At 47.6% G+C, this 14,267-nt stretch overlaps 1 protein-coding gene across 1 annotated transcript in view; it reads right to left on the reverse strand.

The window, feature by feature from the left end:
* ABHD1 (abhydrolase domain containing 1) overlaps window positions 1-14,267 on the reverse strand; it is a 47,495-nt gene that overhangs the window by 17,098 nt on the left and 16,130 nt on the right. Inside the window, exons 3-7 of the mRNA XM_075200994.1 lie at window positions 6,800-6,982; window positions 5,910-5,955; window positions 5,728-5,840; window positions 2,574-2,747; window positions 2,137-2,185 (exon numbers count right to left, since the gene is read on the reverse strand). Of these exons, the coding sequence (XP_075057095.1) occupies window positions 2,137-2,185; window positions 2,574-2,747; window positions 5,728-5,840; window positions 5,910-5,955; window positions 6,800-6,982 (565 nt within the window). The remainder of the gene's footprint in view (window positions 1-2,136; window positions 2,186-2,573; window positions 2,748-5,727; window positions 5,841-5,909; window positions 5,956-6,799; window positions 6,983-14,267) is intronic.

Genomic DNA, 14,267 nt, shown 5'->3' on the forward strand with positions numbered 1-14,267 from the left:
ATTATCACTAGGACTCCGACCCTCTACCTCACTCCATCATACCGGTTTAGTGCAGCATTATCACTAGGACTCCGACCCTCTACCTCGCTCCATCATACCGGTTTAGTGCAGCATCATCACTAGGACTCAGACCCTCTACCTCACTCCATCATACCGTTTTAGTGCAGCATTATCACTAGGACTCCGACCCTCTACCTCGCTCCATCATACCGGTTTAGTGCAGCATTATCACTAGGACTCCGACCCTCTACCTCACTCCATCATACCGGTTTAGTGCAGCATCATCACTAGGACTCCGACCCTCTACCTCACTCCATCATACCGGTTTAGTGCAGCATTATCACTAGGACTCAGACCCTCTACCTCGCTCCATCATACCGGTTTAGTGCAGCATTATCACTAGGACTCAGACCCTCTACCTCGCTCCATCATACCGGTTTAGTGCAGCATTATCACTAGGACTCCGACCCTCTACCTCGCTCCATCATACCGGTTTAGTGCAGCATTATCACTAGGACTCAGACCCTCTACCTCGCTCCATCATACCGGTTTAGTGCAGCATTATCACTGGGACTCAGACCCTCTACCTCGCTCCATCATACTGGTTTAGTGCAGCATTATCACTAGGACTCAGACCCTCTACCTCGCTCCATCATACCGGTTTAGTGCAGCATTATCACTAGGACTCCGACCCTCTACCTCGCTCCATCATACCGGTTTAGTGCAGCATTATCACTAGGACTCCGACCCTCTACCTCGCTCCATCATACCGGTTTAGTGCAGCATTATCACTAGGACTCCGACCCTCTACCTCGCTCCATCATACCGGTTTAGTGCAGCATTATCACTAGGACTCAGACCCTCTACCTCGCTCCATCATACCGGTTTAGTGCAGCATTATCACTAGGACTCAGACCCTCTACCTCGCTCCATCATACCGGTTTAGTGCAGCATCATCACTGGGACTCAGACCCTCTACCTCGCTCCATCATACCGGTTTAGTGCAGCATTATCACTAGGACTCAGACCCTCTACCTCGCTCCATCATACCGGTTTAGTGCAGCATTATCACTAGGACTCAGACCCTCTACCTCGCTCCATCATACCGGTTTAGTGCAGCAGCTTCTCCCCGACTCTATCTTGCTCAGACTTCTCTACAACTGCACCTCTTTTCTGGATGCATACCTAGTGTTACGTGTGTATTTCTGCTGAGTGTGTTGGTTACAAGCGAGAGTAAAACAGAAGTTCGTTGTAGTTGTCTCCACACAAGGCAGGTGGATAGGAGAAATGAACACTATGGGACTGATTCATCTTCGAACGCAATGTGAACGCAACTTAAATTTAAAAAAAACAGACGTAACTTGCACGCAGGTAAAGAAGTACAAGCGGATCTAAAGAAACCTTGAACGCTATTTGAATATGGCTGTAAGTATGATCTGGTTATACGCTACTTGCTGAATGCTGACAGATAGAACAGACTGCAGAATACGCACATGAATATGTGTAATATCAAGTCCCATCAGAACGCATGCGACAATAGCAGCTTTTATAACTTTAATTTACAACTATTGTTACAAATATATATATCTATTTTAAAAACTTTTTTTTACATGGAATATATAAATCAGGATAGTCTTAATGTGTACTGTACATAAAATGCATTATATATTCCGGCAGCATAGGTGCCAGTCATCACTATCAGTCGGCACTGACCCCTTCCCTGTAGCTGGTGCCAGAGAGATGGCCAAAGCTTGGTTCGGATGAATGTGCTCGACCACAGCAAGCTCTTACTGTACATTGACTACGTACATCCACCCCTTCCCACCCCTGTTCTGCACTTCAATTCATAGGCAATCACACGCGGCTTTTCAGTTTGGACATGAATTGGAAGCATTTGTGTTCACTGGCGTAAAGTCAGTTTCTGAGCATCATGATGGACACTCTCTAGGCCTTGTGTTCTCTAATCTCTGCACCACTTGGAGCTTTTCAAACTCTGCCTTCCCTTTCTCTGTCAGCAACCTCCTTCTCTTCTACCTCACATTGCCTCCTGCTCCCCCATCCACACCCAAATCCATGCACACACATAGTGAAGTTCTCAGATCTAGAATACACAAGAACATCCAGAGACCTTCATACCTGTAAGACATAGTCCACATCAAGAACTTTACCAATGACGTCACGATACCTGTACAGGAAGAGACATTGAGATGTGAGTGAACTGGACACGGCAGTGAGGAAGAGCTGAGATTGAGGCTAGGGACCTTTAGTCTAGATCTGACAAAGTTATAGGGTCCAAATTAAATGCATGAGGCACAATACAGAGTAAATCATCGTTACATATCTCACCAAATAAATACAGCCTTGGTCTATATTTACAATAGGCTACAATAATGGTGCAATAAAAGAGAATTGTTGTAGAAGAATATGTTGAAGTTGTAACTGATAAAAGGGGTGGTGTTAAAGTGGCAGGTGAGTGAACCGTTTACATCATGCTCAAATTCAGCCACAATCCCACAAAATTAGGTGCAGACTCACTAGTGACTGACAGACGGACTGATACATGGGTTACTTACTTCCGTACAGTGTTCCGTATGGTAGTGATCAGGGTGCGATTGAATAACCGGTAATTTAGTGACTGCTCCAGAGATGCGGAGGACACAAACACGTTCCACGGAGTGGACAGGACGAGAGCTGCATGGAGCCGAGACCTGCAGCCAGTGGCAGCCAGATAATTTAGGAGCATCATTCTAGAAAGGGATAAAGAGCTGTTATATATATATATATAGTGGCCTCAGGCCTCGCTACCAGCAGGGAAATACAGTGTCATCTGACCTGCTGTCACTATATGTTTCTATATAGCATTTGGCGATACTCAGTACCACTCTATTCTTTTGGTCAGGAATATATATAAAATACACCCACACAGTTAGGTCTGGAAATTTTGGGACAGACACAATTTTCATCATCGTTGTTCTGCACGCCACCACAATGGGATATAAATTAAACAATGAAGATACAATAATAGTGCAGACTTTCAGCTTTAATTTAAGGAGTTGAACAAAAATATTGTATGAAACGTTTAGCAATTGTAACCATCTTTATACACAGTCCCCTATTTTCAGGGGCTCAAATGTAAATGGACAAAATTAGCAATAATAAATAAAATGTTTATTTTTAATACTTAGTTGTGATTCCTTTGCAGACAATGACTGAAGTCTGGAACCCATGGACATCACAAACGCTGGGTTTCCTCCTTTCTTAGGCTTTGCGAGGTCTTTACTGCAGTTGTCTTCAGTTGTTTGTTCGTGGGTCTTTCTGCTTTAGTTTTGTCTTCAGCAAGTGGAATAGATGCTCTATCGGGTCGGGATCAGACGACTGACTCGGACATTGCAGAAAATGTCACTTCTTTGCCTTAAACTCCTGGGGGTACATGTATCAAGTTCGATTTTTTTAGCGATTTAAAATCGCCACAAATCGCGGGAGATAACCAGCGATTTAAGTCCCCAACTCGCCATATGTATTAACTAGTGATTTTTAGTCTAATCTCCAAAATCGCTGTTCATCTCTCGCAATTTGTGGTGATTTAGCTAAAAATTGCCGTTTGCAAATCAATACACATTTCTGATTGGTTGCAAGTTATACATGCAAAACTCTGTCATGGGAATTTCCCTTAGACTATAAATAGAGTTTGCGGCTCTGTAATGGTCATTCGCGACGGGTTGCTGGTATGATGTACAAGTATATTAAATGACGTGTGTATACTGGGTATGTTCCGGATGGATTATATGGGCAGCACGGTGGCTTAGTGGTTAGCACTTCTGCCTCATAGCACTGGGGTCATGAGTTCAATTCCCGACCATGGCCTTATCTGTGTGCAGTTGGTATGTTCTCCCCGTGTTTGCGTGGGTTTCCTCCGGGTGCTCCGGTTTCCTCCCACACAAAAACATACTAGTAGGTTAATTGGTTGCTTTCAAAATTGACCCTAGTCTCTCTCTGTGTGTGTATATTAGGGAATTTAGACTGTAAGCTCCAATGGGGCAGGGACTGATGTGAATGAGTTCTCTGTACAGCGCTGCGGAATCAGTGGCGCTATATAAATAAATGATGATGATGATTACAAAGTGGGGTCCTCCTGACCAGAAGATAAGAAGAAACTTACAAACCATGCGGAATTACAAATTGGGGTCTATATGACCAGAAGTTAAGACGACATTTTCAAGCATGAACTATTTGGATCTACAATTTATTTGGACATCTTCACAGACCTTATTAGGAATTACAATAATGAAGGAATAGCCCACACCTGTCCATGAAACAGCTTTTGAGTCAATTGTCCCTTAAAATTACTTTTGGTCCCTTTAAAAGAGCGCGTGCTACATATTATACAGCTGTAAATCCTAAACCGTTCCTCCAATGTGGATGAGAACACCCTCAAATGAAAGCTGATAGTCTGCACTTTATTCTTATATAACTGTAACTTGAATATGTTTGATAAACAGCTAAATTAGCAAAAATTGTGTCAGTGTCCAAATATAAATGGACCTCCAAGACCCCCACAGCCAGCAGAGGAGAAGTGACACTCACCTCCAGCGAGACCCCGACAGCCAGCAGAGAAGTGACACTCACCTCCAGCGAGACCCCCACAGCCAGCAGAGAAGTGACACTCACCTCCAGCGAGACCCCCACAGCCAGCAGAGAAGTGACACTCACCTCCAGCGAGACCCCGACAGCCAGCAGAGAAGTGACACTCACCTCCAGCGAGACCCCGACAGCCAGCAGAGAAGTGACGCTCACCTCCAGCGAGACCCCCACAGCCAGCAGAGAAGTGACACTCACCCTCCAGCGAGACCCCCACAGCCAGGCAGAGACGTGACACTCACCCTCCCAGCGAGACCCCCACAGCCAGCAGAGGAGAAGCGACACTCACCCCCCAGCGAGACCCCCACAGCCAGCAGAGGATAAGTGACACTCACCCTCCCAGCGAGACCCCCACAGCCAGCAGAGAAGTGACACTCACCTCCAGCGAGACCCCGACAGCCAGCAGAGAAGTGACACTCACCCTCCCAGCGAGACCCCCACAGCCAGCGGAGAAGTGACACTCACCCTCCCAGCGAGACCCCCACAGCCAGCAGAGAAGTGACACTCACCCTCCCAGCGAGACCCCCACAGCCAGCAGAGATGTGACACTCACCCTCCCAGCGAGACCCCCACAGACAGGCACAGACGTGACACTCACCCTCCCAGCGAGACCCCCACAGCCAGCAGAGGATAAGTGACACTCACCCTCCCAGCGAGACCCCCACAGCCAGCAGAGAAGTGACACTCACCTCCAGCGAGACCCCGACAGCCAGCAGAGAAGTGACACTCACCCTCCCAGCGAGACCCCCACAGCCAGCGGAGAAGTGACACTCACCCTCCCAGCAAGACACCCACAGCCAGTAGAGAAGTGACACTCACCCTCCCAGCGAGACCCCCACAGCCAGCAGAGGAGAAGTGACACTCACCCCCCAGCAAGACCCCCACAGCCAGCAGAGAAGTGACACTCACCCTCCCAGCGAGACCCCCACAGCCAGCAGAGAAGTGACACTCATCCCCAGCGAGACCCCCACAGCCAGCAGAGGAGAAGTGACACTCACCCTCCCAGCGAGACCCCCAAAGCCAGCAGAGGAGAAGTGACACTCACCCTCCCAGCAAGACCCCCACAGCCAGCAGAGAAGTGACACTCACCCTCCCAGTGAGACCCCCACAGCCAGCAAAGGAGACATCGGTAGCCGCCTGGAGATATGTTGGACCACCCTGGCCAGATCCTTGGTGTTGGCTGCACAGAATGTCCGATGTGTCTGATGAGATGTAGAGGGTCAGTGAGAGTCCAGTAACCAAGGACATGAGCAGAATTGTCTGATACTCACCAGCAACTTCTCTCCACCAAAGCCGCGGTTATTAAATACAACGCTCCTGCCGAGAGAAGAGACACCTGGGAAATATCACCTGTACTAAAGGTAACCCTGTGAATGGCATGTATCTTGTACTGGATGTGTTTCTTAAAGATCACCCATAACATATACTGTGTGTGTCCTCTACAGATAGCGTGTACAATGTACTGCGTGTGTCCTCTACAGATAGCGTGTACAATGTACTGCGTGTGTCCTCTACAGATAGCGCGTACAATGTACTGCGTGTGTCCTCTACAGATAGCGCGTACAATGTACTGCGTGTGTCCTCTACAGATAGCGTGTACAATGTACTGCGTGTGTCCTCTACAGATAGCGTGTACAATGTACTGTGTGTGTCCTCTACAGATAGCGTGTATAATGTAGTGCGTGTGTCCTCTACAGATAGTGTGTGCAATGTACTGCGTGTGTCCTCTACAGATAGCGTGTGCAATGTACTGCGTGTGTCCTCTACAGATAACGTGTACAATGTACTGTGTGTGTCCTCTACAGAGAGCGTGTATAATGTACTGTGTGTGTCCTCTACAGATAACGTGTACAATGTACTGCGTGTGTGCTCTACAGATAACGTGTACAATGTACTGCGTGTGTCCTCTACAGAAAGTGTGTGCAATGTACTGCGTGTGTCCTCTATAGATAACATGCACTTGATGTATCCACCATATATAGTCTATAACATGTGCTGCTTGTGTCCAATACAGATAGCATGTAATATGTACTACATGTATCTCCTCCTATAGATAGCATGTAACAGTTACTGCATATGCTGCTCTAGATTTCCCCATATCATATGACACACTATTCTAGAAATGTTTCTATGTGTACAGTATACATTACAGATGTGTCACCTGTAGCCATCACGGTTGGCCTGCCTCACTAGGTGCAGTATATAGGATTGCCGACTGTTTCCTGTAAGACCCGGCAGAAATATGATAGTGGGACGAGAGGCAGCTTCCAGGAACTGTGAACTGTTATTGTTGTCGCTCCAGTCCAGCGATATCTGACCTCCATCTTCAGTGCCGATAATCTCACTGTATGGAAAACAGCAACATCACGCATTTCACCAGTTATGATATCCTGATATTTACACTTAGGTCGTTCTTTATTTCCTATAAAACATGAACTGTAGCTTCTGGCAAAGAACATAAACATTTTAGTATTTGTTACTGGATCTCCCAACCTCCTGACTCACAAATGTGGGAAACTGTTAATTTATTTATTTGACGCAGTCCGACACTGGAATAGTTAAATATACAGTCATCTGGGGAGTCTAGTGGGGTTCTGGCAGGACCTGAAGCGTTAGGTTGCTATGGTCCCAAGTCTGAGGACTGGAGATCAGTAGCGCCAAATGATCCTCTCAGCAACTTTGGATGGACTGTAACGATGGGGCTTTCTCACTGGTAATTTGGCACAGAGATGGTGCTAGAAACCGGTGGCAAAACCCTGAAAGGAAGTTTGGGCCAGGATATCTAAAGATTGCCCCTGTCCATGCGTGGCTGCATTCTGCTGACCAACACATTAAAGGTAAGATTTGAATCCTGACCCCGACTGCGCCATGTTGAGTCTGAGACTATTCTCTGCCAGTTACGCACCAGAGTAACCCTATAAGATGTTGTCAAAGCGACATACTGCCCAAGAAGTGTGAGCAGTTCTAGATGCCAGTAAAAGAGCCTGTTTGTGGCCGAGATTACCCTTCTAGAACAGGGGGCACCACGTTGCTGTGCAGCTGACATTTACATTCAGCAAGTGGCTAGTTTGGCCAAGCGGTGCCAGTAGGAGAAGTCAGAGATGACCAGTCAATGAAAAGCAGCAAAACTTCAAAGAGCATAGTGGTGCAGTGTGGTATAATCAGCACCAACAGTTGGCAGTAGTGGGATAAACCCAAGCAACTGTAAGCTTCAGGAAATTCAAATTACTTGAATTAAAGGAGTAACTGCATTTAAAAGGCATGCACGGAATATCCCAGATGAAACTTAGGCATCAGTATCAGGAAAAAAGCATTAAAATACTCTATAGCAACAAGAATAGATGCGGGGGAGGGGGGGGGGGGGGTTTGCTGGCGAGCTGAGAGGAAGATTACAGGGTTTTGTGGAGGTGGGGGGGGGGCTCCTGGAGGACGGAGCTAACTACAGATGTGGCTCAACCAACTGGATCTCTGCAGGAACTTCCTGGAGCACAACACCCTCCTGCGGTAACTACTGCAAGTGGAGCAGGTGTTCATTTTCCAGTTGTGGAGCAACTGCTCCATCCTGCAGAAACCACCGGACCTTTGGCTGGACAGGCACCTGAAGTTGCACACAGTGAAAGTCCACTAAACTTGTGCTACTGGTAGAGAGTTATCAATGGATGTGAGAACACATGGACTGTTTCCACTCCAAGACGTCCCATGGAGTATGGCAATGAAGTAACTTACTTGGTAAGTTGTGTGGGAAAGCGCCAAGCACAAAACTTGTGGAGTCAACTGCAGCATGTCCAAGTGGGATCTCTGTGAGGAATTGGGGGGGGGTTAATGACTGATGTAAGCCCCACTGCATTGACACTGTTGCAGTTTGTAGGTCACAATGACAAATTTACCGTGGCCAATGGATAGTGGGCAAGAAGGCCAGGAAAGTGGCAGTCCTGGATGACCTCCAATCAGATGAAATCCCGAGCAATGATCTTGGACAATGTATGAGGATGGAGGTTGTTATCCCTATCAACGAGAGTGAAGCTTCCACACTACAGCACTACAGTCCTCAGGAGGAACCACACAATCCATCCCATCTTCACCCAATCCTGAGGAGCCAACACAAGCTGCTAGACCAGTTCTTATCTTTGTGAGAGACAATGTGCCCCAGCACAAAGAAGGTCATTTACATCCAGCCCAATTGTTACGCTGTAGGCCTATGAGGCTGAAGATAATAAGACACTAACCGGTATTGGTGCCACTGGTCAAACAGGCGCGGAGTCTAACGTACCCCTGGTGTTCACCAGGGACCCCCGCAAGGAGGTTTGGACTTCGCAGCAGAGAGCACGCAGGTCGCGGTCCTATTAACCAGTTACCAGTGTAGCGTAGAGAGGTCAGACGGTTCCGGGTCACAGCAATCAGGAATATCAGGTACAAAAGGGTAATCCAGAGGAATAGTCGCCAAGCCGAAGTCACAGTACAGAATGGGTCACACAGAAGAGTAGAATGGTCGCCAAGCCGGGGTCACAACAGGTAATCAGGAATCAGAATACTCAGGAGTATGGAGGAATAAGGAAGCCAGGAACACTGGTGGTGAACCTGTTACTCTGGCACCCTAATGGCGCCAGAGGCAGGTTTAAATAGAATCCAAACAGAGGTGATTGGTGGAGAGCGGAGGCGGAAACTGAAGCAGCATCCCGTTGCCTAGCAACGGGACTGAGGCCAGGGCGCATGTGCCCGCAATCCGGAAGTCCGCGGCAGCCAACGGGGAGATCAGACGTCCGTTCCCCGTCTGACAGGGAATCAGCGGGGACGGCGTCTGACAGTACCCCCTTCCCTCCTCCCTCTCAGAGAAGGATTACCTTTCCTCAGAAATTTTGTAAGGAGACGAGGAGCATGAAGGTCAGCTTCCGAGACCCACGATCTCTCCTCCGGACCGTAACCTCTCCATTGTACTAGATACTGAGGTTTGCGCTGGAAGAAACGTCTCTTCAGCATTCTCTCGATCTCAAATTCATCCCCTAAAGATGTTTTAATAGGTGGAGGAGGAGCAGGTTCTCTGAAGAATTCGTTGAGAATCAGCGGTTTCAGCAATGAAATATGAAATGTGTTATGGATCTTAAGAGACGGAGGTAATGTAAGTTTGAAGGAAACAGGATTGATGACTTGTGCTATGGAAAAGGGACCAATAAACTTAGGAGCCAATTTCATGGATGGAACTTGAAGTCGAAGGTTGCGCGTAGACAACCAAACACGGTCTCCTACCCTTAGTACTGGAGCAACTCTTCTATGAAGATCAGCCGCTTTCTTCTGTCTCTGTACCGAAGCAGACAGTGCTTCTTTGGTTTGAGACCAGATTTGAGAGAAGTCATGGATGAGAGTATCAGCCGCTGGTACTAGAGAGGAGGGAGCTTCGGATAAGAGAGGAGGAGTGGGATGTCTGCCGTAGATAATAAAAAATGGAGAACGCCCAGAGGAGGAATGTAGAAGATTGTTGTGGGCGAATTCGGCCCAATACAGTAGATCATTCCATGTCGTTTGATGATCAGAAGCAAAACACCGTAGAAAACACTCCAAGTCTTGATTCACTCGTTCTGTCTGTCCGTTAGTTTGGGGGTGATATCCGGAAGAAAATTTGAGACTGACTCCAATCTTATTACAAAAAGCTCTCCAGAACTTAGCGACAAATTGTACTCCTCTGTCAGAGATGATCTCTTGAGGGCATCCATGAAGACGGAAGATGTTCTTTAGAAACAAATCTGCGAGTTTAGGGGCTGAAGGGAGACCTTTACAAGGAGTGAAGTGTGACATTTTTGAAAAGCGGTCTACCACGACCCAGATGGTATTGTAGCCATTGCTCAAAGGGAGATCGGTGATGAAGTCCATCGTAATGCTGGTCCAGGGAGAATCCGGAATAGGCAGAGGAAGGAGAAGACCAGGAGGGATTTGTTTTGGCACCTTGTGGCATGCACAAACCGAACATGCAGATACGAATTTTTGAACATCTGAAGCCAGTTTAGGCCACCAATAATATCTGGAGAGGAATTCTTTGGTTCTCTTGTAACCGGCATGGCAGGCAAATTTGGACTCGTGAGCCCAACATAGTAGTTTAGAGCGGAGATGAGGTTCCACAAATGAACGCCCTGGAGGGGGAGATGTTACTGAAGAATTGGTAATGGCCACTGTTTGTATTGGATTTAGAATCATTTTGTTGTCCAAACAAGTGAGAGTACCGTCATTATCAAAGGACCTGGAGAGAGCATTGGCCTTGGAGTTTTTGGAACCGGGACGAAAGGTGAGAATGAGTTGGAACCTGGCAAAGAAAAGAGACCAGCGTGCTTGACGAGGGTTAAGACATTGTGCTTCCTGGAGATAAGTAAGATTTTTATGATCTGTCATGACCGTGACGGGATGTAAGGCACCCTCTAGTAAGTGCCGCCACTCCTCAAGGGCAATCTTGATGGCTAATAATTCCTTGTCACCGATTCCATAATTTAGTTCAGTGCTAGAGAATTTCTTAGACAGGAATCCACAAGTCTCTAATGTTCCTGAAGCAGATTTCTGGGAAAGTATTGCTTCAATCCTGACTGAAGAAGCATCCACTTCAATAAAAAACGGTCTCACCTGGTCTGGCTGTTTGAGTATAGGGGCCGAAAGAAATGCTTCTTTAAGAGTTTTGAAGGCCAATATGGCTTTGACAGGCCATGGTTTGCTGCAGGCACCTTTTAGAGTTAAAGCAGTAATAGGACAAATAATGGATGAAAAGCCTTTAATGAACTGCCGGTAATAATTGGCAAAGCCGATAAAGCGTTGGGTAGCTTTGAGGCCAATAGGTAATGGCCAGTTGACAATGGCCTTCACTTTCTGCGGATCCATCAGCAGGCCGGTGCCAGAAACTATGTATCCTAGAAATGGAACTTGTGAACGCTCAAAAAGGCATTTTTCCAGCTTGCAATATAAGGAATGTTTCCGGAGACGAGAAAGAACAGTCTTGACATGGAGACGATGAACATGTAAGTCAGATGAAAATATCAAAATATCGTCCAGGTAGACAATCACAAAATGATACAGAAGATCCCTGAAGATCTCGTTGACAAAATCTTGAAACACTGCAGGGGCATTGCAAAGTCCAAACGGCATGACTAAGTACTCATAGTGCCCGTTACGGGTGTCAAATGCCGTTTTCCACTCATTGCCCTTTTGAATGCGGATTAAGTTGTAGGCCCCTCTGAGATCTAATTTAGAGAAGATTTTGGCTCCTCTAATCCGGTCGAACAGTTCTGTGATCAATGGGAGCGGATAGCGGTTCTTGATGGTAATATCATTAAGACGGCGGTAGTCTATGCACGGTCTTAATGAACTGTCTTTTTATTTTACAAAAAAGAACCCAGCTCCTGCTGGCGAGATAGACTTTCTGATAAATCCTCTTTGAAGGTTATCTGATATATATAACGACATTGCCTTAGTCTCAGGGAGAGCCAGAGGATAGACTCTACCTTTGGGAATAGTTTTGCCGGGAATTAGCTCAATAGGACAATCCCATGCTCGATGTGGAGGGAGAGTCTCTGCAGCGGTCTTGCTAAACACATCAATAAAATCTAAATACGGCTCTGGTAGTTTGAGGTGGGAGTCCAGAGAGAGACAAGGAAGTTGGTTAGGAGGAAGTATTTTCGAGAGGCATTGATCGAAGCATGAGGAGCCCCAGGAGGTAACTTGAGCGTGAGCCCAATCGAATTGTGGTGAATGTTTCCTGAGCCATGGTAGCCCTAAAATGATGGAATTAACGGACTGTGGGATAACCAGGAACTGAATCCACTCTTGATGGAGAACCCCTACCTGCAACTGAACTGGAGCAGTAGTGTCAGTGATGGAACCGTTGCTGACACGGTTACCATCAACTGCAGTAAGAACCAGAGGTTGCGGCAATGGAGTGCAGGGTATGTGAAGCTTCGACACCAGAGTGGCAGAGATGAAATTTCCTGCAGATCCGGAATCCACAAAAGCAGAACAATTTAGTCCGAAAATGTGAGGGTGACAGGCATCAGAAAACTGTTATCTTTGGAAGGAGAGGGAGAATGGAGACATGAACCTAGAACAACCTCCCTGGTGTTGCCTAGGCGGTGAAGTTTTCCGGCCTCTTGGGACAGGAAGATAGCAGATGGCCGGATTCTCCACAGTACAAACACAAACGTTTCTTGATCCTGCGTTCTCTCTCATCCCGTGACAGGCAAGAGCATCCAATTTGCATCGGCTCTTCCGCCGGGAGAGCTGGAGATTGAAAACGAGGAGCCAAACGCACAGTGCGACGACCTTGGACCTTCTCCTGAGAGCGCTCTTGAAGGTGAATGTCTACCTTGACACACAAAGAGACCAAGTTGTCAAGCTTGGATGGAAGCTCTTGCGAAGCCAGTGCGTCCTTGATAGGGTCTGACAGGCCTTGCCAATAGGTGGCGGAGAGAGCTTCGTCATTCCAGCCTAATTCTGAGGCTAAGGTACGAAACTGAACCGCGTATTGACCTGCAGTTAAGGAACCTTGGTGAAGAGCTAACAAACTAGATGCAGCCGAAGACACACGACCAGGTTCATCAAATACCCTCCGGAAATTTTCAATGAAAGTGTCAGAATGAAGAAGAGATCCATCTCTTTGTTCCCACAGTGGCGAGGCCCAAGCTAGGGCCTGTCCCGTCAGGAGGGAAATAATATAGGCCACCTTAGCTCTCTCAGATGCGAAGTTTTCCGGTGAAAGTTCAAACTGAATGGAACACTGATTTAGGAATCCACGGCATCCTTTGGGATTACCGTCGTATTTCTCTGGGGTTGGAATCCGTAGTGTTCTAGAGGTAGCAAGTACTGCGCTTGGTGGGGCAGCGGCCGGAGCAGGATCGGGAACTGGGGCTGCTGCCTGAGAAGTGCTCAGGGCATCCAAACGGGAAATCACTCCTTGTAAGCACTGCAAAAGTTGTGCTTGGTTGGCCTCCTGGCGTTCTACCCGTACTCCTAAATAGATGAGGAGGTCTCGGGATGAGGGTTCTCCGGTACCGTCAGTCATGGCCAGAGTAAACTGTCACGCTGTAGGCCTATGAGGCTGAAGATAATAAGACACTAACCGGTATTGGTGCCACTGGTCAAACAGGCGCGGAGTCTAACGTACCCCTGGTGTTCACCAGGGACCCCCGCAAGGAGGTTTGGACTTCGCAGCAGAGAGCACGCAGGTCGCGGTCCTATTAGCCAGTTACCAGTGTAGCGTAGAGAGGTCAGACGGTTCCGGGTCACAGCAATCAGGAATATCAGGTACAAAAGGGTAATCCAAAGGAATAGTCGCCAAGCCGAAGTCACAGTACAGAATGGGTCACACAGAAGAGTAGAATGGTCGCCAAGCCGGGGTCACAACAGGTAATCAGGAATCAGAATACTCAGGAGTATGGAGAAATAAGGAAGCCAGGAACACTGGTGGTGAACCTGTTACTCTGGCACCCTAATGGCGCCAGAGGCAGGTTTAAATAGAATCCAAACAGAGGTGATTGGTGGAGAGCGGAGGCGGAAACTGAAGCAGCGTCCCGTTGCCTAGCAACGGGACTGAGGCCAGGGCGCATGCGCCCGCAATCCGGAAGTCCGCGGCAGCCGACGGGGAGATCAGACGTCCGTTCCCC

This window comes from Mixophyes fleayi, chromosome 3 (assembly GCF_038048845.1).
Source record: "Mixophyes fleayi isolate aMixFle1 chromosome 3, aMixFle1.hap1, whole genome shotgun sequence".
In the NCBI taxonomy this organism is placed as follows: domain Eukaryota; kingdom Metazoa; phylum Chordata; class Amphibia; order Anura; family Limnodynastidae; genus Mixophyes; species Mixophyes fleayi.